The sequence below is a fragment of the Parus major genome, chromosome 7 (assembly GCF_001522545.3).
Source record: "Parus major isolate Abel chromosome 7, Parus_major1.1, whole genome shotgun sequence".
Lineage (NCBI taxonomy): Eukaryota > Metazoa > Chordata > Aves > Passeriformes > Paridae > Parus > Parus major.
In genome coordinates, this window is record NC_031776.1 from 15,192,238 (window position 1) to 15,217,307 (window position 25,070).

The following is a 25,070-nucleotide window of genomic DNA, read 5'->3' on the forward strand; positions in this document are numbered from 1 at the left end:
CCTCCTCCGCCCCCCGAGGGCTGCTGCCGGGGCTGCGCCCCCCGCCCCGGCTGCCTGCGCGCCGCCCCCGCTGCCCTACTGCCGATGTGTGGCGGTGGCGGCGGGGTTTCTCAATGGAGAGCCCGTCCTCCTGCGGCAGCATCCCTGCGCGGCGAGGAGAGCCGGAGGGATGTATGAAACCCCACCTAGAGCGGGGGGCAAGCTCTGCCGCCGCAGCGGCCCGGGACCCGCGGCGGCGAGGGCAATGCTGCTCAACCTGCAACAGCGCGGGCTCCGAGACCGGGAGCCGAAATCCTTTGTTTGTGGCTTCGTAAGCTGTGTCCGAGCTGCACAAGCCGAAGCGTCTGCACGGGGCCCCTGAGCGTCACCCCTGCTGCCGCGGGAGACGCGGCCGTCCTCCGGGATACACGCGTAACCCTTCCTCCCCTCCTGGCACCCGCGCACCAGCCTGCGCTATCGACACGTGTCCCAAAAGTGCTCCCTCTCCGTGCAAGCACCGCCCGCACCCTGCGCCGTAAGGGGCTGCTGCAGGGCCAGGGTCCCCGGCAGGTGGGAATCTCGTTTGGTTGAAGATTTGCCCGTGTGTTTTCCCAGCCACCCGAACTCCCATTCATGAATTTCTGAAGCCGCCTTCATTCAGTCTTTGGTGAGCGCATGAAAAACATTTTCACGTGTTAAGATCCATGACTTGTTTTTTTCAATCGCTTATGCGTAGGCATTGATTTAGCAATGAAAAGTGCTCCACGTGCGCATAAAAATAACCCTTGTTCGTCTGCGGGCGGTGGATACGGTCTGTTTCCGTCTGGCAGCCGGTGATGCCCGAACGGACACCCAGGAGCGCCTGGGCGCGCCCGCTCCCGCCCTGCTGCCCCGGGGAGCAGCGGCTTGCGGCGGAAAGCCCTGGGCGGCTCCGGGCGGACAGAGCCCGCTGTGCCCCTCACACCCCGCGGGAGCCGGCCAGAGTCGGGGCCCCGCACGGGTGAGGCCACCCGCAAGTCAACTCAGTGATTCAAAAAAGGGAATTCACTCAGGATTCTTGGAAGGACTCCGTTTTTCTGCTTGTCTCCTGAAGTACTGAAGCAGCTCAGATGACGGTATAAATGAGAGCTCTTTAACGGGAGCGCTCCCACTACCTCCCGCCGCCTCTCCCGCGGACCACGGGCAGGAGCCGCGGAGAGGTTCGTCCCCTCCCCGAACGAGCATCACAAACAAAAGGCCCCTCCCTTTCCCCCCGATGTTGTTGAATGAAACTCCCCAGCACAGCTCCCCACTGCCGGAGCCCGCCCTGCCGAGGCGGCTGCTGCCAGGCGGGCGGCAGTGCCCCCCCACCCGCAGCGGGGCTTGCCAGCGCTCCCGCCAGCCCTCCCTCTCCCCGCCTGCCCCCCCCGCTCGGCTCACGCGTCCTCCCCTCCCTCCTTCTCAGTGGTCTGCCGGCTGGCTTACGCAGGAGCCGCCGCCAGCACTGACAGCACTTGGCAGAAGGGGTTTGCCCGAGCGCTCCCGGAGCATCTCCAGAGGCGCGGCGACACCGCCTGCCCGACTCACCAGGGGAGCGGCCCAGAACCGGGAACCGAGAGCTGGAGAAAGGCTGAAAACCGGGAAGCAGGAAAAAATAGCTAGAAAAATAGGAATACTACTACTAATAATAATAAAGTGTGGTGGGCAGGAGAAGGAGGTCGCGGGGGAAAGCAGAAGGCGAGAAGAAGGAGCGCCGCTGAGGAAGGGTCCGGGCAAGGGGCAGAAGCGGCTCCTCGCCGGGGCTGCCGGCATCCCCCGTGCCCCGGGGCGGCCGTCGGGGCGGCAGCAGCAGCACGTGGCGGCGGGCGGGCATGGCCAGCTCGGGAGCTCCCGCGGCCTGAGCCGCCGCCGGCACCATGGCAGCCGCCGGCGATGCCGGCCTCGACGTGGCGGCGGTGGAAAGTTTCCTAGAGAGGCACCCGGAGCTGGTGGAGAAGTGGCTGCAGAGGAAGAACTCGCCCCCTAAAGCGCCTGCCGTCCCCGCGGCCGGCCCATCGGAGGAGCGGCGGAGCAGCGACGGCCCCGGCTGCGGCTGGGGCACCGCGGGCGGCCCCGGCGGCCCCGGCCCCGGGGGGCTGCAGCGCCGAGCGTCCCAGAAGGAGCTGCGGAAGAGCTTCGCCCGCTCCAAGGCTATCCACGTCAACCTCACCTACGACGAACATGTGCACGCCCGGGCGCAGGAGCCGCTGAGCAGCGTGAGGCGGCGGGCGCTGCTGCGGAAGGCCAGCTCCTTGCCCCCCACCACCGCCCACATCCTCAGCGCCCTGCTGGAGTCCCGCGTCAGCCTGCCCCAGTACCCCCCCACCGCCCTGGACTACAAGCGCTACCTCAAGGAGCACAACGAGCGCCAGTTCTTCCTGGAACTGGTCAAGGACATCTCAAATGACCTGGACCTCACCAGCCTCAGCTACAAGATCCTCATCTTCGTCTGCCTCATGGTGGACGCGGACCGGGGATCCCTCTTCCTCGTGGAGGGGACCTCCGCCGGCAAGAAGACCCTGGTCTCCAAGTTCTTCGACGTGCACGCCGGCACCCCGCTGCTGCCCTGCGGCTCTACCGAGGACAGCAACGAGGTGCAGGTGCCCTGGGGCAAGGGCATCATCGGCTACGTGGCGGAGCACGGAGAGACGGTCAACATTCCCGACGCCTACCAGGTAGGAGCCGGGCAGGCTCCGCTGGCCCGAGGAGCCCCTCAGTCGCCTGGCCCTGCCTCCCCCCGGGCCGCCCCTCCCGCCGCAGCCCCCCGGGCTGGCCCGGCCGGCAGCGCCGCGGTGTGCGCGGGGCGAGTGCCCAGGGACCGCCGGGGAAAGCGGGAGGGGAAGCCTGGGTGGCCGATGGGGCACTTCAATCACACGGCAGGGGTCTGGATTTCGCAGGGGAGATAGGAGCTTCATGTGTTTCTAAAGCATGTTTTAGAACCGGCTGAAGAAAGTTTTTTAAAAAAAAAATGCCTGTGAAAATCCCAATCATGGTGCTGTTAAATTTCTGTCTCAATGTTCCCTGGCTCTCCGCTGCTGAAAAAAATCTCATTGCTTTCAAAAAAGCATATATTTTCACCTTTGCATATGCCCACTCAGCCCACATGGTATGTGTTTTCAAACCTATTCCTAGTAGTGATACAGCCAGTGTCCTGTTATTCTCCGGCAAAGACTTTCCCCACCTTTTACTTCTTTAGAGGCTTCAGTGTGAATTGTGAAAATGTAGTTCTGGCTTCAAGGCAGACATTGACCCTTGGCTTCAGCAGGGACAGACCAGCCTTTACCCAAATGTGTCAATGTAGAGCAGAACCTTCAGTTTCCTGGCTTGAAATCTACTCCTTTGGGTGGGAGTCTGCTTCTAGTGTTTATTTGTGTAAGATAGTACCAGCAATTAGAACTTCTTGAGAAGATGAAGAACCACAAAGTTTTCTCACGTTTTCTCAGTTAGGATCTTGGAACGCTTGAAAGGTGTGGGAGATGTATGTATGTCTTGAAGAATTTTAGTAGTCTTATTTTACTCTATAATAATAACAAAAACAAAAAACATTAAAAAAACTGATGATGCTTTACAGCAGACTACAAGGAAGAAACTTGAAAAATAAGATTTAGTTATTTTGGGGGTTTAAATACAGAAGAGCCAGGGTATATGTATTTAGGGATGAATATTTATTTATTTGTCAAACAATATTTGAAAAATAGTAGGCTCCTCACAGATCCAGACTGCTAGAGTTGCTCAACTCACAGATTTTAAAAGGAATGGTAAAAATGCTCAGATTAAAATGAGTATTGTATCACCTTTGAAAAAAATTCAGCTGGCTTTCTTCCTTTATTTTTTCCCCTTTCTGCATTATACACTTTTTCTTGCAGTCTGATTTTATTACTTTCACTTGTAAAACTGTGCAATTCCTAGAATATCTGCTGCTGTAGGTGAAGCAGTATGTTCTTAATAGTCCCAACTCACTAAACAGATAAAGGATATCTGAGTTTGGCTAGGAAGGAACTTGATACCTCATTCTAACTCTGGATAGCTCCAGTCACCTTTTTGTTTGTTTTTTTTTTGGAGGTGAAAATGCCACTGAAAGGGCAGTGTTTTCTAGTCCTAGGGACATATATTGCTTTACTTTTTCTTCAGTGTTTGTCCACTTTGTGTTCACTTCCCTGTGAAAGAGTCCAGCTGCTTTGAACAGTTTATTTTATGTTTCATCCACAGAGAAAAGTGAAACCATCCATCCAGTTGCCATTCCCAGTGCTATTTATGTTATACTTTTGTCTGGCTCTTATTCAAAATCGATTTAAATATTATAAATAATACAACTCATTGTATCTTTAAGCCTTAAGTACATTAGCTGCAGTCGATGGGCAAGTTCTAATCCAAGTCCATCCTGTAATTACATCAAATGCAACTTCCCTACTTTCAGTGGAGCTACTTTGATTTACTCTAGTGCAAATGAAACTTAAGACCTTCCAACTCTAATGAAAGTTTTGCCTTGATAATAAAACAGGGCCCTGCTTTCAGTTACGTTTCTGACTTAGTACAGTTTCTCTTCTCTTACTTGGCAAGGCTATATATCCATTGTGCATCATCAAAAGGAGACATTCCTAATTTAAAGGTATAAAGAGCTCTGTGGAGCCCAGGTACCTGTGCATGAAGGGGTGACAGCTGTTCCATTTCAGATTGTCGTAGTGCCCACAATGGAGCACTTTAAAAATTAATAAATGTGATAATATTATTTTCTTGCCACTGGTGATGAAAGTGTTTAATCTACTGTCAGGTAAAAAACCAGCATGACCAGGAAACTCTGTCAGGTGCAGCTGAAGAAAAAGAGGTGACAGCAGAGCACCATTTTGTGTCCATTGAAGAGGTTTTTATACTGATGCTGTTTGGCAAGAAAAGGCCTTACACAAGGTCAGAGGAACTTCTAGATTAATTTAAATTTATTTTGCTTGTTTTTTAAATTAACAGACTTGTTTAAAATAGGTAAACATACTTCCATATCATCAATTAGCTAGTTTACTGTACTGGGAAATTTATTATTATTCAACCATCTCTATTTTCTCAGAGCCTGATCAAATACCATTTGGAATTCTACCAGTGAGTACAAATTGGGTTGTCTGCTTGTACTGTCAGCTATGACTGACATTAATGGTACTTCGGTGCAATCAACATTACATTTAAATGCTGTCATGTCTTGTAATGTGGTCCGTGCAGGCAGTCCCCTGTGTCCATCAGACTGATTGTTTCAGAAAGTATTTGTAAATGACTGGTTGTATCATTATCAGAGACAGCATACAATTTCAATTACACATTTATTCTTCTAAAAAGAAAAAATGCAAAATAAAAAGTCATTCATAGGATGGGACTTTTCCACAATCCAGGTGATTGTTACTGTTGTTGAGTGGGACTTTCAAAACCTGCTCATGTGAACAATCTTTCTTAATTCAATAAACATATATAGATACAAGTTTTGGAATTAATATCACATATTGAGGACTGTATAATAATCACTTCTTCTAAACACTAAACAATGACCGTGTAAGATCTCACAGTAGTTTAATTTATGAAGTTCAGATTTGACTGGACAAACTTTCGGAGGCTCACAGGAATAGAGAATTTGACAAATAATTTATGGAAAGGTTTAGATGTCATATATGTCATATATGTCAAAGTCATATAACTGATTCAAAAGTTGCACAGTTTCATTCATAACATTAAAAGCTTTATTTATTGCATTGCAAAGTCATTTGATGAAAGTGAGTTTATAATTCTAACATGATCTGATATGCAAGTGTTAGCAGTACAGAGAATTTGAGAAAAGGAAAGCAATTAAATACTTTCTCTCATTTTCATTTTGAAGCCAGTCTAAAACTGTTTCTCCTGAAATTAATCCAGTTGAATTGTAAATCAAACTTTCAGTCACTTTAAGTTCTAAAATAAGGCCTTAGACACTCCCATATGTAAATTTTGGGAAGCATTTTTAACTCCTTTTTTATATGGGAATAATGCACTGTATCTTGAGCACACATGTTGGAAGAAGAGTTTGGTCATACAGGCAAGGAAATGTGGGGCCTAAATGTCCATTAAGGCTCCTTTTGAAGAGAACAGATGTAGTTTTCATTGCCATATATGAAGACTATTGAGCCTGTTGTAAGTACACAGACAGAGGCCATTACCTGTAGTTCCTAGAAGTTGTTTTCAAATTAAAGATTTTTTTTCCTATTTGAAGCTGTGGATTTTTTTATGTCATCCATTCTTCTCACAGGACATGCATGGTGTTTAGCTGAAATTACTGATAATTTCAATTTTGTTCCATCTTTTAGAGCAATATTTAAATAGTAAACATTTTAGATTACAAGTTTAATGTTTGGTTGTTGTTATACCTTTAGCTGTGCAAAAATTAGGAAGCAATTTAATAGCATCCCAAATTCTTCTAACTAGTGTAAAAAAATATTAGCCCCTAGAATAGTAAGCAAACATCAGAAAGTGGTAAAAAATGAGTTCTGCCATTTTCCCATGTCAGCTGAATAAAGTTGCTGCACATCTTATGTTAAATTTGGAATTTTAAAAGTAGCTTTAAAAGACCGGAGACAAAAATGGCTTACCAGATGGATGTTTTAATAAAGCATGTAGCAAAGAGGAGAAATATTAAATGGAGTCACGTTAAGACATGGGAGTAAGACATAAGTTAGAGAAAGTGCCGTAAAATACGACCAGTTACTTTTCAATATAACTCAAGTCCTCAGAAAGAAAATGTAACCACATTACTGCAACTGAAATCAAGGAAAGAAAAAACGAATCGAGCTCTCATTTCATGGGACTCTCCTGTTACCTCTTTCAAGGCCAAGTGTAACATAGTTCACAGCAAGTGTTAAACATCCTCCAGTACCTCGGTACAGGTGTGGGTGTTGACTTCTCCAAGCGCTCCTGAGCTCTGGCATACAGTGTTTCCTGCTGTGCCAGGACAGCATCACAGACTTACTGCTCGGGAGGGCAGACCTTTGAGCTCCCGTGGGGCTGGCTGTGAGTGCAGAAGGTCAAGAAGAGGCATGAGCCACGTTTCCTTACACAGGGTGACTGTATGTCATCAGCAGTATTAACAGTGGGTCTCTCTCAGTTTCAAAGAGCAGTTAAAGCACTAAAACCTGGGAGGTTTAGCCCTGCAAATGGGAAGCACTCAGTTCTGCTCAGCAGCATTGGACAGTGGCACCAACAGCTCTATGAATTTCAGTGTTAACAAGGACAGAGGTTGCTCTTAAGAGAGTAAAGATCGTAAGACCTGTCAAGCAGAATACACAGTGGTCTTTAAAATTTCCATGTAATACAGGAAAAAGAAAGATAAAAAATGGAATTTCTTTGCTGTACACTAAATATGACTAGGAAATACTGTGGGGAATGCAGGAAATAACTTCAGCAGTAAAAACTAAGATGCTCTGATGTGGTTTGCAGAAAAGGACACTACAGCCTATCATGCAAAATTTAGGAAAACTTGAAATTCTAAGTACAATCAGTGAAGGGGTGTTGTAATTATCCCTGTGTCTGCAGCCCACTGGCTGTGAACAAGCCCTTCATCCTTCATGTCACAGCCTGGAGAGAGGGACCTTTCTATAGGAGGCATGTCCTGGGAAGGAAAGGCTGAGAACCCTCAGGGCAGTAGCTGAGGTTGTCTCTCACCTCCTGTCACCTCCCTCACTCCATAAGTCTTCTTCTCCAGGAGCAGTTTCTAACTGATGCGTACAACATCCCAAGACCTCCCCAGGTCACACCACTGTGACTCTCTGGAAATGCCCATCAGGGGCAGGAGCTCCTGGCTGACAGCAGGGACAGGTAGAGGGACACTTGTCCGTAGCGAAGGCTCAGTTGTTTCACGTCCCCATAGTGCTGCTGTGGATGCCCAGCACAGAGAGGGCTGTGCAGCGCAGTGTACGCTGCAGGTGGCAGCCCTCAGGCATGGGGAGCAGTCACACCTTCCCTCCACACTCGTGTGGGCAGGTGATGTTGCCTCCCCCAGCAGGCGGGCAGTGCCCTGTCCTCCAGGGTGCTCAGCCATTCCTCAGTGGATCCTCACCCCTTCTCGCTGCCCCAGTTGTGCTCACCACAGATCTGATGCCGAGATATTTGGGATGAGCGGGACCAACCAGCAGTAGCTGTGCTCGGGGGCCCAGGTGGGGCTTTGCTGTAAGTTCCTGTCCTAGTCCCCAGCTCTCCCTCCTGCAGCAGGTCCCTGGGCTGCTGGCCCTGCAGGGCTTTGGCAAGAAAAACTTTTTGGAGAGCTGAGGTGGTTTTCCTTTTGGTAAGCTGATAGTTGTCAACTGGTTTATTGCTCAGCTGATCCATCCGTCTGAAGAGTACAGACGTTTTCAGTTTCTTTGGCCTCAGACATTCTAGAATGTCTTTGTAGAACAGATGTGAAACTGGTGATATTCTGTGGTTCCTCATGAGGAAGTAGTATATATATTTCATGGGAGCATGTCAGTGAGAAGGAGAAAAAATGGCAGGACTCGGACCTTCAAATTTTAGTTGAGGTCTTGTTACAGGCACAAGACTGAGTAAAGCTGTAGTTTTGTGTGGTAAATTATTTTGGTGTTCTGCTTGATTTGCTTTCAATTTTTCAAAACAAATGGGTATTTCATTCTGGTTATTTACAGTTGTATGCTACCGCATAGCTTTTCTATAGAGTAATACATTTAAGAAGTATACACATATCATTATGCAATTAATTTGTTTTATTTTTCTAAAATAACCCTACTGGCAAACTATAAAAAAAAATGAAAGTAATGGCTCAGTGGTTATGTGTTAACAGGGCAACAGCAACTCTGTGCACTCTGAGCTTCACGTCTCTAGAGTGCACACTTCAAAATGAGTGCTGCTTTGTTGATAACAAACACTACTGCTTGGTCACAGTAAGACTGCTGCTGTAACACTTGAAACTGTGTTGCCCACCTGAGTAATCTCCAGCAGATGCTAGGTTTAAACCCATACACAGATTTCTCTTGAAACACCCAGGAGTCTTGTTGGTTTCCTTGCTCAGAGGAGTATTAGCTTTCTAAAGCCACCTGGGTATATGCCTTGTATAAAGAATCATGAATATTTAGGAGGTCAGCTCTAAGCCTTGTCCCAAAGAAACGTTGCAACAACGATGGGAACATGGGCATGGTTATAGCTGGTGTGCAGTGGGGTATCAGTCAGGGCTGGTGCAGAAGGGGAGAGAAAACCACTGTGATGGAGTAATCAGATGTCATCTCTAAATATTGAAAACTAGAGGAAAAGTATTTTTCTTTGTAAACAATTTATTTAATAGTGCTACAATCAGACTAGATGTGCACAGAATCTGCTGTATGTAAGGCCACAGCTCGGCTCACAGTCGTGCTACTGGTGATCTCTCTGGAGTTTGTTTTGAAAAAAGAAAACAAAATCCTTATGTGATGGATCTAGATGATGTACTACAGAGGAATGTTTTCTGCTGATCAGTTCAGACTATGAAGCATGAGCTGTAATTATTAGCTAGGCACTTGTGTTTGCAGATTTGCTAGTGCTCATAAAGTCTTTTTTTCCTGTTTAAGACTACTACATGATTTTTTCACATTAAGTTTGTGCAAGTCAGACAAAGATGCATTGCTACTAATGCCCATTGTCAAACTAATAACTGAAACAGTTCTCAGAAGAAGGGTTTAAGTCATATGAGACGAATCAAACTAAACAAAGCCCCAAACTCCTGACATATGTGGGGGAAAAAAAAACACCAAAAAGTTTTAGTATTTTGTTGTTGCAAATCAACACCTTTTCTGTCTTTTCAAAGAAAGCTACTTTACAAATTCAGACTATATACGGGCTTAGTTTTAAATCTGGAATTTAAAAATTTTTTGAGGATCAATGTTCTCTCCTTTTATAAAAATTATTTTGGGAGTAAAGAACTAAGAGTTGGCTGAGCTGTTTCATGTATCCTATCTGTTGTAGTAATTTTTTACTTGTAAGAAATATTGCTGTCACTGTATAAATAGTCACAGTATAACTGGACTGTGCTTATTTACTTGGGAGAATTAGGTTTGTGGTGCTGCTGCCTGGTACTAGTTTGTTCTCTTGCTGCATTTGTCTCTGAGGATTTAGGGATTTTGGGGGAGATGACAGGAATAGCTGCAGCAGTCCTTACATGGAAGTTCCTTCAGAGATTGCTTTATTACTTGTGTTTTGTGTGTATTTCCTGTCTACAAGGTTTCCTCATATCTCCTTTAGTGGTTTATTGCTTGGGTTTTGTTTCCTGTTTATGCACAATGTAATTTGCACCATATGTGATTTTTAGAAAAGTGTATCTAGAACAGACTGCATGCCCTAATTTTTTTTATTTGTATTTGGCTTTTTTTAATGTTAGGCTTTGAATTTAGAGAACTTGCTGTCTTTTAGATTGCTCTTTTAGCTTTCTTGGTCTTTTTTCTTTCTATAAAAACTTATGTATTATACTTACAGGAAGTGTGATTAGGAAAGTGAATCAAGTTATGAAATTGTCCAACTTCCAATTCCTTTATTTTTGTAAAGGCTCTTGGAGGATGGCTTTCTATAAATTCACTCAAACTAAATACATTATAAATACATTATAATCCTGGAAATTTTGATGCAAGTTGTGTTTTTTTTTTTTTTATAATAGAGCCCTTTCTAAAGAAAAAAAAAACAAACAAAGAAGCAACAAAAAATGGTGCTGTAAATGATAAAAAATAATAGGCCAGGCCTGTTAATTGAACATTTTTTGTAGTGTTCTCTTCTGTGTCTTGACTTGAAAGGTGTTTTCAAATAATAAAATCAAAAATGGCTTTCTCTTTCAGCTTTGGCTGAGGTGTTTGGTGCATTTCACTTGATTAAACACTTTTCCTTAGATACTGCAGAAGGAGTAAGTGGCTTTGTCATGAAGACTTAATTCCTGGAAATGTTATCAAGCAGGTTTCATCCTCCATTATAATATTTGATTCTTAGCTAACTTGGGTTAGGGTTATACTTTTTTCTTTTGTTCTAAATCATGGTAATAATGCTCACATCAAATGTAATAGTGTTGATAAAGTTATAAAAAGTCATGTTTTCAAGTTCAAAGAGTTATCCGATGTTACAAAAACCAGAAAAACACAGTGATACTTGTATGTTAGCTAACAGAGTATGAACTACCAACTTTAACTGAAAATCATCACCAAAAGGCAGTTGGTAAAACTGCTCAGAAGCCAAAACTTTAGTTGAAAGTTGAGATTCTGATACTATATATGATTCTAGAACCCTAATGGAAAAAAAAACCAAAACCTTTTCTGTACCTTAATCTGGTTTTATGCAGAATAAAACCATGAACATATTTGTTCTCATTCACTGTCAGTCTTCAAATATGTCAAAAACTTGGGACTACATTGTTCCTGTGCAGATAACTGGATTACCAGCACTTGGACTGATTGATCAAATTTGTCCTCTTCTATGTCTTTACTTCATTCACCTTTCACAGGATAACATTTACAATAAATAAATATCCTGAAAACTAGGATAGGGTTAGTCCTACAGAGTAACTTTTCCTTGATGGCAGATGTGAAATGTTGATGTTGAAAGTGCCTCAGCCTTCACCTTTTTAATATCTCTCTGTAGAAAACTCATTATATAGAACCACAGCAGTATTTAGTAATGCTTTAAACAATCAGTGGAAGACTTTAATTCATGAGTGTTCTTGCATGAAAATGCAGTAAGCATTTACAATTACAATTATGGTGAAGTCTCTCTCTCAAAAGCTTTCATCTAGTCTGCCCCTGATTTTTGAATGTATGTCTTAATTGTGTAAAAAACTTGAGAGCAAGTGCTGTATTGTTGTCATAAACACTGAGACTCCTGACTACCCAGGAGCCTGGTGCAAATGAGGACCCTGTTGTGTTGCAGGCTGTTCCAACATGTGGGATAATTCAGTTGATATCTCAAAATGTTTGCAATCTGACAGATCTTCTCTCTGATTTACCAGCTTTGTTATCAGCTGCTAGACAGGCCTCCTTGCTCAAGGTTACTACCCTGTGAGGAGAGGGAGGTATAAATTTTGCCCATTCTTGGCCATCACCTTTCCCACCTGGGAATTAAAGTTTTTATTGGTACTGTTAAACTCAGTAAAACCTCTCTCTTAGATCCTAGCATGTATGTCCTATTATGACAATGATGAAAGAAGAGGACGTGGGGATAAGAGGTTTGGAACATAACGCAGGTCATCCAGTCACAGTTTTCTGTGCATATTGCATGGTTCGACAATGGCAATGTTGCCAGGAACAGCATTTTATTTTGTTCACTTATATATCTCTCCTCATCACTTTCTCAAATGTCAGCCAAATGAAATTCTGGCACACTTTTCCACAAAAGACTAGGGCTAGGTTCACTTCACATCTTGATGATTCTCAGCTTTTACCAAGTTACTGAGTTTTTTCTGAACAATGTCTCATTTTTCCAATTAAACACATTAACTTTCTTAGACTACTGTACCTTAAGTTTTGTCTCCAAGATGTAATACCCTTCTGCAAAAGGTCACCCAGTTCTCTAGCATCAGTGGATATAATCTGATATCCTGCTTCTTCCTAGTGTAGAGGTTCCAGGGAGAGATACAAACAGGAAACGTCCGTGATCTGCCTGGAAAGAGAAGCAGCGTGGCAGGAAGGAGCAGTACCATAAAGGAAGCACCAACACGCTTCAGACTGCTAATCCCCCTTGTGTCTCTGCTGCTCCATAGCATCCATTAAGGCTCCACAGCTGATCATTACATCTGCTGCTGACACTGGCAGCTGTACTGTATCTCATTCTGACAGGTCCACCAGCCCTGTCCTGTGTGCCACCACACCCTGCAGATCAAGCAGCGCTCTTTATGTTAATCTTGAGGCCTGTTGAAATGGCAGTGACTGCTACACCACATGTATGGAGTGTATTCAGATATGAGAAAATCTCAATTCACTTTTGGTGTGACCAACAGCTGGCTTTTTCAGTTAAACTGCCCCTTGAAGGTTTACTTTTTTGTAAGGTCCGCTAGGTGTCAATCCACAGCAGTATTGCTACTGAAAGCACACTGTTGTTGTTCTAGTGCTCAAAAGAAAGTGTTCTTCAGTAGCACAAAATACCAATATTTCAGCAACAGCAACTAATTCCAAATAGTAGTTATGACATTACCAGGAAGTACTGGAAGAAATATTTAATTTATGCATTTGTGAAGCTGACTGTGTGATAATTGCACTGCATTTTCCTTTCTTCTGTTGTATAAGAAGCGTATCTTTCTAGGTGGTGCAGAACAGTTCAGCTTTTATTGAAGTTGATATAAAAGTGTTTAGAGGCATATGGAAAGATCACAAGATCAGGCAGATCTGCATCCTTGATGCTGTTATTAAAAAGCATCCATCATGGGAGTTCTGGTTCTCCCAAAGAGGTTGTTGGGTACATTTCGTATTAATTCCTTCTGGTTGAGATGCTGGAAAATGTGTAATTAGTAATAAAGTAGCCAAATGTATATATTAATCTTTATAATGGGTAAAAATACAGCATTTCTGAGTCATGTCTCAAAGTGACTAGAAGAGACTATTTCTATAGCATCTGGAATTTACAACAGGGAAATAGAAATACATATAAAATTGTCAAGAAAAAAAATGGTCAGTTTTAGTTTCAGTAAAAATTTAATGAATTCCTCATCACAATAAAATTAAACACCGTATGGATTGTTTTCATGACTTGAGACAAATATGCACATTATTTCACAGCCAATATTGTTTAAACTTTTGAAAACAAAAAGTTGTGCCTAATTTTGTACAGCAGCTTAGTTCCCTCATGTTAGGAGAGTCTGAACTGGCTATAACTATTGCCTGCAGCACAATGTTCACTTCACCCTATAGGAACAGAGCTGCTGCCTGTGAAAAGCAGTAATTTCCTCTCTGGCTGATAGAAGAGCTGTTGAAGACTGTGCTCTACCAAGATGAACAAAAGTGATGTCAGCACTAGCTCTTAAGTTTTCAGCCTCCTTTGAGTTACTTTATGATCTGCAGTTTGGGCTTTACTGTTCCAGAGAATGGATTGCTGCACAGTGCCTTTTTTGGAACAGGGACATTCCTGTACTTAGTTTTCCAGAAAGAGCTGAGGTTTTGACTGTATTTCTTTGAGAATGTGTTTGTACTGCATTGGAATACCAGTCCACATAACCAGTCTTACTTGAACAGACAGATATGGGGCCAAAAAGAGTCTCCATTTATTTGAGAGAGACACTGTGAATGTATAGAGAATATGGGTGTGAAATGGCAGCAGGGCCTAGCAGAAATGTGTATGTATGCTCACGTTACTAATGGCAGACATCAGTCTTTGCTGACATTCTTCTAATTGAGATATAAACGTGGGACTTCAGTGAATGTGATTATGTAATGGTAAATCTTGTCCTGATCCCCTGAGAAAAGTGAGGAAAAACAGCTAATAAAGAATGGGCTGATAACAGAGAAGCAACAGCCTAATGCTACTGAAAAATACCATATCAGACATTGAGAAAAGTACTTCGCTGTCTGAAGAAAGCTTAGCTATATGAAATGTATGTTGTTGATGTTCCCTTATTTTCTTTCTAAGGATCGACGCTTTAATGATGAGATTGACAAACTGACTGGGTACAAGACAAAGTCACTCTTGTGCATGCCCATAAGAAACAGTGATGGAGACATTATTGGTGTTGCCCAAGCAATAAATAAGACTCCAGGAGGTGCCCCATTTTCTGACGATGATGAAAAGGTAAGGTTACCTTTACTTTTGCATGCTTTTTAAATCTTTTCTCTAATTCAGTAGACTTGTCTAAAGAGACTTAATCTAAATCAGTAAATAGCACATCATTTGTGTTTATGATGTTTTTCTGGAAGTACATAGCAAAGTGTACATCTTTGTTGTTTTCAACAGAAAATGTAATAGAAATGAGAAGGAAAAAAGAAAATAGAAAATCTGTTCTGTAAATGTCTGAGTTCCTCTGTCTAAAACTTCAACTTAATTTTATGCAAACTTTTTTTATGTGGTAGACCTTAGTAGGAAGACATTTTTTATTTTTGAAAACTTCACCTGTAAGAATTAGTTTGGGGGGAAATTATCACAGAGATACTCCTAAGCTTGCTGACTCCAAAAATCAAGACTTTCTCTTAGTACTTTCTATGGTATAAATGCCTGTAGCATATGCAAAAAAAAAAATTATTTTAGAGGAAATTATGCATATATAAATCTGTTATTCTAAAATATTTGAGATTTTCAAATACTAAAGGACAAAGAGGATGGGAAGGAACACCAGGTATGTGTATCTCAGGTGGAATTTGGAGAGTAAAGTGAGCTCAAAAGGCAGGAAAGTAGAAGTATCTGCAGAAAAGGAGCTTGAATTAAAGACAGAGGGAAATAAAAAATGCTGCTGTTGAAGGCAAATGTATTCAGCTGACCTTGGAGGGAAAATGTGTCACAAAACCAAAACGTGACCGGGGAAGAGAATGACAGAGGTTAGCAAACTGGGGAGGAACAGAACTGCAGCTCTGTCAGCCCAGGAGAGAGAAATGGAATCTCCTTTAAGCACGTAATAGGGAACTACTCTTCTGTGTATTGAAATAGCATTGAATTTGGGTTCAAAAAACTCCCATTTTTGTGGAAGTGTAGAGGCACACTTTTCCTCCAAAAAGCTCTTTATATTGATTAAAATGCATTTAGTGTTACACACCCTTTTTTTTCTTTTTTAATAAAAATAATTACAACTCCTGTTTTTTTTATTTCTCCAAGGTATTTGTGCAACTGATTTGGCATAGTGCTTTAGACTGAATTAACTAAATTTAAGTTTAACTCTCAATTTTCAGATGGTACCTTATCTGGACTTATCAAGTACTTCTTAAATTGCTTCTTTAGAAGCTATCTAAACTTGTGAAACTGTAGGTTGCTTCTGAGTTACTTTTGGTTCAGTGACTACCAAATATTTTCGAAAAATCAGCAAATTTCCCATACTTTGTCAGCTTTTTTTTTTTAGTAATTTATATCACTGTTATAAGCCTGTATGTTAGAACTCTTCAAGAATATATTGAGTGGGCTCTGACATGTAGATTTTATGGAAAGTTAAATGAGAACATAACCATCATTTTGCCCTATAGATCCTGGATTTAATGAGGCCTGGCAGTCCATGTCCTGTTATTTCAAAACCCATGCTTTTAAGTTTTTTCACTCAGCTGGTAACCTAAAAATCATGATATAGCTCTGGGAAGCAAGAGAGCACATACTTTCAGGAGAACTGTCTTGCAGGATTAGCAAACAGGTTTTTTTAACCATTATATCAACATAGATGTTTATGAGGAGAGGAGGCAAGCGAAAACTGAGAAACCCTCTTCAGAATAAGAAAAGAAAACTTTGGTAGCCTGGGTATTGAGGTGGCTTGTGCAGAAAAGCCTGATAAGTGTCTGGCAAAAGACCTATGTGCAGCTTTGTGTTGATGTTACACTTTCTGACAATCAGCAGATTCAGAATGGTTAGAAAATGCAAATGTAAATTAGCAGTCTTTTTCCTACCCCTGAAGCCCTCTCAGAGAAATGTCTCAGAGAATTTGAGTCTGGCTCTTGTTTGCAAGCGCCGTTCCTCTCTTAGTGTTGTGCAAAGCAATTAAAATAATCTGTTGGAGTGTTTTTATAAAACGGCAAGACCATACTGTATAATGAAATGTCTCTTGGCGGTACTGCTGTCTTGAGTCAATAGGAAACAAAGACTTATGTTTTCAATTAGAATTAAGTAGATGCTAGCATCATTTTTATGTACTCTTAGTTGTTTTCAGGAAGTTAATAGCAAATAAAATATTTAAGGTTTGAGGAGTTTTTAATGCTCTCAAGCTGTAACCAAGTTTATATTTTGCAGTACCTAAAATGGAGTATTATATTGCAAAGTTCTTCTGGTTTTGTTTTCCATGGCATATTCTCAGGGTTTTCTTTTACATGTCTGACCACAGTGTCAAAAAGCACAGCACTAAGAACAAATAGAAGTGAATTTTTCACATTTAATATTTCCCACTGCCAAATTTCTTTCCTCCTCAGGCATGTTTCAGCCAATTCATTGTTTAAGTTCAGAATTAGATGACAGCCACAGGCATGAAAGAAAGATGCTCAGTGTCACAACGCATTTTGTCACCCCAACATTAGTGGCCCAGTTGAACAAAGTGATTTTGGAGATTTTCAGTTTGATACAAACAATATTGGAATACCTTATTACCCACAAGAGCCATCACTATTGCACTCTGTTGTGTAATTGATAACTTTTTGGAAAAATAGCAGGTGATACACTTTTACATATATTTTGTAAATGAAGAGACCAATTCTTTTGCACAGACAAAGAGCACAAAGATAAAAGCCCTGAACCCTTGGAAAGAACCATGCACCCAACATGCATTCCCTGTTCTGTGCTGAAGATTCACTTAAGTGTATGTGCTGTTTGCTGGTGAGTCATACTTGTTCCAGGACTGGTGAGAAAACCTAACAAGAGTTTGACAGTCTGTGGTTTAGATTATTGCCTGTCCTTTAGAGTCTTCTGAAATTCAGTGCCCAAACAAATCTAGTCCTCCATCAGAGAGGCTTAACAAACAGCAGCAGCAGCGCCATGGACACTTAAATTGGCATCCTGGTTCTCCCTGCCTCTGACATCCTCCTCGTCTGAAAGAAGTGAATTGACTGCAGGGAAAGTATCCAGGGCTGCCATCTCGAATTAAACCCTGCTGGTTTTGCTGAAAACCAGTAGTTTGAATGCAGTGAGACCTGGGAGGGGGAAGTAAGAACTGGATTTGGTTGTCTGTGCTCTGTGGCTAGTTTTTTTAAGAAGTATATATGTCTGTAGATTCCAGGATTTATCTGATGCGTCTTTGGCTTGTGGGGGCTTGAAGATAAGTGTTCTCATGCTCCAACATATTATTTCTTACTTTCCTAATAGCAGCCTTGTGATTCTGAATTTTCCAATTTATTGTGTTCTTCTCACTCCATATTTGTTAAAGCTTAAATATATCCTACATCAGGTCTGCCATAGTGATGAATGATTTCCAGGGCTTTTGCAGTACCTGCTAATTCATTTTCTGTGAGTTTTTGCATGATGAGCTTAGAGTCATGCTGGCAGATAGCAATTTCAAAGTCAGTAAGGACCATTCCTTTATCTTAGGGAAGTAATCAACTGTAAATAAAACTACTAGGAAAGGAAGTGATCCAGAACAGGCAAGCATCTCTGGCTGCTGTGAAAGTGATAACTCCAGCTCTATAAATGTGTGGAATTTATGAAAAAAAAAAGTCACCTGAAAATAAATGATGGATCCACTACAAAGGAACATGAGAAACAAATTAGATACAGAATTTTTTTGTGTGTTCCATATATTGCAGCATGTGACAACCTTCTGCTAATACTTGTCTTGGTTCTCTGGCATGGCTCCATGAGACTCCAGAGTGAGACTCCAAAAGCTATTATTTAAAAATGGCATAATCCTCAAAGGTATCATGTGGCCCATATGTCACTCGCCTCCCAGTGCCAGAGACAAATCTGCTGAAAGAAGACTGAAAATAACGAAGATATTTGAAGGATGAAGGTGCTGAAGCACCAGAGCTGTCTGGGAAAACTCTAATGGTCTATTAGGCACACTTCTCGAAATGTACTTGCTGCACAAATCTAAATTAAAATAAATCACGGTAACTGAACTGTCTTGCTGGGGGAGTTAAAAGCAATTTGCCACTAGGATATTTGCTTTATCAAGGCAGCTTAACATCATTGGTTTGTAACCAACAGCACAAAATGACTGTCATGACAGACATTTGCATGGGCTTCTTTCAGTCTTGTATGCATTCAGCCATGCTTGCAAGTTAAGCTGAAAGTCTAGATTTCTTTTTAATTACAGAACTTGAAATGCACTCAAAACTTACAAACTTCCCTTTATTAGTACCTCTGTTTTGAGACTGGCAGTTAATATTTGAATTGGATATCTTTATCTCTGAGGTAAACCTGGAAACCTGCCTAAGATGCATTGCAGGGATATTTCAGTATATATATTTTTTCAAACTATATATTTTTTTAAATATAAATGTGTATTTTCCTAGACTCATGGGCTACTTTGTCACTGTGTTCTTATGGTACATATTACACTAAATTTTTGATACTTGCTTGATGCCTCTAGATGTTATCATAAAACAAATAAATAAATGGTCAGATTTGGTATCAGGAAGGGTTTCTTCTATAGAACAGCTCAAGACAAATAGTCACGGGTTTTTTTTGTGGGGACTGGAGTTTTGTTCTTACCTTCCTTACTCTCCCTATTTTACAAGACATCTGGATTCCTCCTGCAATTTCCAGCAAATTCTGAACCTGTTGGTTCTTCCCATATTGCCTGTGCTTGTATCTTCTTAATTAATATAGAGAGACTTGAATAAATAAGAGCTCTTACCTGTAAACCTTGACTGTCATTTAGCTAATATTTGTAGTATTTGACTCAGAGCTCACTAAACTAGACAAAAGAATCTCTGCTGACTTAATGGGCTTTTTAAAATCAAGCTTCTGTTCCTTTCTAACATAGGAACATTTAATTAATGCAGACCCCCAAGTCTATTTGTGAAGCTGAAATTCATCCACGTTAGATCACTGAAAAGAGATTGGTTAAGGAACAATTTTGGCTCCTGTTGCTTCCACTGGAGGAGACAGGTTCACAGTCGACTGTGCTGCTTTCCTTCATGCTTTTTTCAGTCACATTATCAAAAATTACTTTTACTAATTATATCCTTGTTTGAAAAAAATCCAGGGTGATGAGAATAACTCATCTATTCAGAGACATGAATTATGACTATACTACTGAATTATTATTCAGTAGTACCTTCAGTCTAAATCTTACTAAGAGAAACGCTGGGTATTCCTGCAGATTCTGAAGCATAGAAATAGCCCTGGAACTTGGGTTCTGTTTTCTCCTCTCGTGAGTATTCACAAGGCATTGCAACAGGAGAAAGGAGCCCAGATCTCTACTGGTCAAACACAAGAACAACTTCCCAGGAAGATTGGTAATGCAACCAAATGCCATGATCATGGAAGCCTTTGTGCAGCCATACTACATTATTCAATCAGAAGCAGAATAAATTTTTCAACAAGAAGCCTAAAAGCTAAGAATTCTGCAGTTCTGATGGTAAGTCTCAGACACCTCAGTAACTAGAAAGGGTGATGTTAATATTACATTTTTTATTAATATATTTTTCACTTAAAAGCTTGGAGTACCAAAACAACAATAATACAAAGGCTCTGGAGGATTAGAATTTTGTTTGATACATCTGTCATCAGAAGGAAAGCCTGCGGGTCCTGAAAGCTATGATGTATACTTGTGTTACAGTGTAACTCTTAAGTACTGTCTATATAAGGAATTGATTAGAAAAGATAGTTTTTGTTGTTTGTTGGCTGATTTGTTTTTTGGTTTTTTGGGTTTTGGTTTTTTTTTTATGTTGTTGTTGTTGGTTTTTTTTCTGGAGGAAGCCCTATTCTTCCATTACCTAAGGAATAAAGTTTTTACTCTCTGCTGTCTCTCTTTTCTTGGCAAAACTCCCTTAAACCAAGTAAATTATTTTTATCAGATGTCTTATTAGAAAAATCTTGTTTGCTTGAAGTGAAATCTGCACTGGGGCCCTGTTACAGAAGCATGTTAGAGGAAACCTTTGTGGTCAACAGCTGGTGAAGCCTTTATTTCTGACACTGGAGATGTGCCCTGTGGGTAGGATGGGACGACTTGGTCTCTAGTGATGTGTTTTCTGAACTTCTTTCAGCCTATTCAGTTCTCCCCAGCTGTTCTTCACAATATCTTCAAGGCTTGATATACTTTTAGAAAATATCATTTTGCATCTCCTGTGAATTGCCTATCTTTCCTGAAGCAGAATGAAATGTTCATACAGAAGCTCCTGCCATCAAAAGCATTTCCCCCTGGAATAGTGATGCAGAGCCTATCTGTAGCTATAGGTTACACGATAAGATATTGGAAACTTCTTAGCAAATAATTTTGCTAAAAATCAAGTCAACCTCTGACCTTTAGCAAGTTTATACATGCTTAATAAGAAACTGTAATTAAAACAGTATTGTTGTCTTAGCTCTGATTCACAGTATCCCCTTGAGCAAATCACTTTACAGTGATTTCTCTTCTGAAACATAATTCTAAAAATGGCATTAGGTGGTTCCATGTGGGCTATCAGACTTTCCATTTTATGTATTCTTACTTTACAATAAGGAAGTAATTTTCCTTCTTTTTGACTCAGTCTGAGCTTTTGAAGCCTTGTTGACTGCTTTCTTTGCATGTAGCATCTCTTATTTGAACAGATGTGCTCAAAAAACACCAAAACAATTTTAAAAAATCCTTTTCAGCAGTTTGTTTAATAGTCCTAGCTTTGCATATAGTATTTAGTTTCTCTGTCCCCAACTTTACCTATAGTGTTTCTCACGCCCATGAAAATTATGCCATCTTCCCGTCTTTGATTGGTTTGCAAAAGTGTAGCTGCTCTTTAACCATTAAACTCCTGATTGTACATTAGAAGGAATTCAGCCCTCCTCCATGCTATCTCTGCAATTGTCTACCTGAGAAATCCCTGTCTGCAGCCAGCAGCTGGAGTATGCCAGCTGCAATATAGCTGTAATGCCTGTTAGGAAGATACAGCCATGTGGTGCCCCTGTATCTGGGAGATGTATCTGGTTAAATCTGTGGCCACAAATGAATAAAACTGTTGTCCTCGTCTTTCATGGGACCTTTCTCTGTCAGCAGCTGAAAACAAATGCCTGGAATGAGGCAAGCACAGGATGGCATTTCTCTCATATAGCCCACCAATGTACTGTTATTTGCTATGTGTGTATTTAATACCACCCCAGGGATCTTCTGCTTAGGAATTCAGGCATTTCTTGAAGCAAGAAAAGCTTGTAACTTTCACAGTATCCTGCATATTGTGTGTAAAAACAGCAACTGCCCTTTTCTTAGTGTTTTAAAACTACCTTTTGGTTATGCCCAGAACTGTTTTTGAAAGCCTGACAATGCCTTCATTGCTTCTGTTGTCATCTTGCTGTCACTGCATTACCATGAATAAAACCTTTTGTTTGTCCCTTAACTAGCTAGTTCATTTTGCTGATTGTTAATTTTGTATTTGTTCATATGAAAGATTCCACAGCTATTTGAATCACTGAGGATGCTGGGTTTTTAATTCAAAAAACCCCAACATACAACAAAGCATGAAAAATATGGGTTACCAGTAAAATTAGTCAACAGGATTACGAGTTACTGGGTAGTCAGATTACATGTTCTAAACTAAAGCTCACTGAAATTATGAAAGCTGAAATAGTTTAACCATTAAGGATAATAATGTTGCATCTCTTGCATAGCTGGCAAGAACTAAACTAGGATTAAAACAATATTATGATGATTTTTGTAGTCAAAATGTTGTTGGAACTGTAAGAGAATTGAGCCACATTGTTCATAATAATGAATTTGGGTCAGAAATTTTAGGCAGGAAATGATGCAGTGCACTTAACAGGTTCATTGAACTGTATTTAGAAAAATGTTTCCTGTGGAACACAGTGAGAGAGGTGGGGCACCAGAAAGAATGCTTCATTTAACAGCACTTTGTGAAAGCTCTGAGTAGGACCCTTAATTGTTAATTTGGTCTCTGGGGAGAGAGAATATTATTACTCAGAATAATTATCCACATATATTTTTAGTGAAACAAAACAATATTTATAGTGACAGCTATTAAGGCTAAAGTTTTTGGACTAAACTTGACACAGATTTAACCTTAGTATTAATTTGCTGGCCATTTGCTGTCCATGTGGTATAATGGGTGAAAACAAACCTTGTTTTTTTTCTCTTTTCTGGTTTTTTTTGGGTGGGGTTTGTGTAGGATTTTGGGGATTTTTTCTTGTTAGAAAAAGCTCTTGCTGTATAAAAACAGACTAGCATTTTGCAAAGCTGGTGTCATGGTTACAAAGCAAATTCATTGATAATAGCTCTACAGTGTTGTGGCATGGTTTTAGTGCCAAGCAGCAATGGTCTTGTGGACATCCAAGAGCTGAGGGTGTCCTAGCTGCCATGTGGGGTATCTTAGAGGACAGTGGGGCCACGTGCTGTGGTCTGAGCTGGAGCAGTCCTGCAGACTTGTCCCACTGAGCAGAACAGCTGTGAATATGGTACTACCCCCTACTAAGGAGAGGAGGCTTTGAAAGGAGGTGGCTTGCCTAGACATGTTACCATAAACACAATCTGAATTTTCTTTTTCTCTCACCCCAAACACAAAATAAAGTTAGTAGGGCCTGGGTACTTGCTTTTGTGCTTGAATTACAAAGGTTGGTAATCTGCTCTAGCCTAGGGTTTCAGGGCTTCTTCAACTCAAAGTGTAAAGTCATGAGCTTTTAATCCTGAATGTCCAGAAATTTTGGTTCTCAGTGGTGGCAAAGTTTGTTGCTACCCTTCTGGGCATGCACAGAAGCTGAAATGTCACCTCTATAATACAGCTGTTCCAAGGTCTTAATCTCTTAATATCAAATAACTCTGAACCAAGAAGTTGGTAAAATTAGAGCAGTGAAGATGTGGATTACTTACAAAAAGCTGAAGTCTGCCTGCAGAGGTGTTAAACCAGCAGATTGACAAGGAGCTTCTCACTAACAAATTGGAGCAACTGTATTTAACCTACGTTTTGGGAAAAAACATGTAATGTAGAGACTGTAGTTTGCCCTGTAAGTAAAGAAATAACCTCTGGTTTTGTGTGCTTTCATGAGCATCTCATCTCTGGGTGATGAACTCAGTAGTTGCTGCCAGACCAAGCAGTTCATATAGAAATGGAAAGCATTCTATTTTTCTTTAGGGGATTTTAGGAAATCACCATACATAGGCAGCAAAGGCCATTCCAGTGAGATATGAAAAGCCACCATAAAAGCCTATGGGAATGAGCTTGAGCTTTTTGTGTGTTCAGCTATCAGTCTGAAGTTGTGGCATTAATGCTTACTTTGGGAAGAATAAAGAGGTGGGGGTTATTGGTTGGTTGGGGTTTTTTCCCCCTCAACCAATTACAGCTTTAAAATTCTTTAAAAATTAAAATTGATATATAAAAATTAAATTCCATTCTCAGAGCAGGAATGGTGAGAAACTTTTCTGATAAGCTTCTGTGTATAAGAAGGAGTCAATAAAATGAATGTGAAAATGAGTTTTACTGAGTAACTACTCGGTGATCATGTTCCTCACTGATGTCATACTTCAGTACTATGTCCTGAATATTAAAACAAAATACTTCAATTATTGTTTCATCAGGTACTTAGACTTTCTTTTAATGAAAACTGAACTAAAGATGAATAATCAGAATTGATTCTAATTTAATTTTATTATAATATGCATGGCCTTCTGTTTTGCATCTGCTGTCAGTTTTGTGGATTTTATTAGAATAGATATGTCAAGTCAGATACTAAGATCTATTTTTGATTGCATAAAAAGATTAAATGTTAGATGCTTATAGTAGAATGTGATGTTGGAGCAGGAAGTATCTGACTGTTAAAACAGTATCTCATGAATATTTTTAAACAGAACCTGCTTTTCTGGCATAGTTGCTGTACTTCTGATGGGAAGTTACAGTGAGACTTTATATAAATATAATTGTGAACACTTGAATATAACTGTGAATCATGAAAGTGAATATCAGGAACAATAATTGGAACATTGTGTATCTGGATGTATCTTTCACAATGGCAGAGTTACAACAGCAGAACTGTGTTAGGTTTCTTTCTTTCTTTAATGGAATTATTTTGCATTTCCTTTTCTGTCAATGTTTTAATTTTGTGAGTTGATTCTGCTTTTCTTGGAGGACAGACATCCCTGCAGCAGCCACTGCTGCGAGTATCTGCTGCCATGCCTAATGGCATGGTTATAATTCTCCTGTTAATGTGGCAGTGGGACTACTGAATTAATTCTCAAATCTGTGGTCTTGTGATTGTACTTTTGCAGTAACCAGAGCTGCATGCTCCTACCTTATCACTTTCATTTGTCACCAAAAAAAACCCCAAAACAAACAAACAGGAATGGGCTGATTGTAAATAGCATTTAGAAGTACAGG

General features: G+C 41.1%; 1 protein-coding gene across 2 annotated transcripts in view; it reads left to right on the forward strand.

Moving 5' to 3' along the window:
- The first annotated feature begins 1,403 nt into the window (after positions 1 to 1,403).
- Positions 1,404 to 25,070, forward strand: part of PDE11A (phosphodiesterase 11A) — a 106,729-nt gene continuing 83,062 nt past the window's right edge. For both annotated transcript variants that reach the window (XM_015635295.1, XM_015635296.1), the window contains exons 1-2: positions 1,404 to 2,672; positions 14,575 to 14,733. In XM_015635295.1, coding sequence (XP_015490781.1) covers positions 1,875 to 2,672; positions 14,575 to 14,733 — 957 coding nt within the window. In that variant the 5' untranslated portion in view covers positions 1,404 to 1,874. The remainder of the gene's footprint in view (positions 2,673 to 14,574; positions 14,734 to 25,070) is intronic.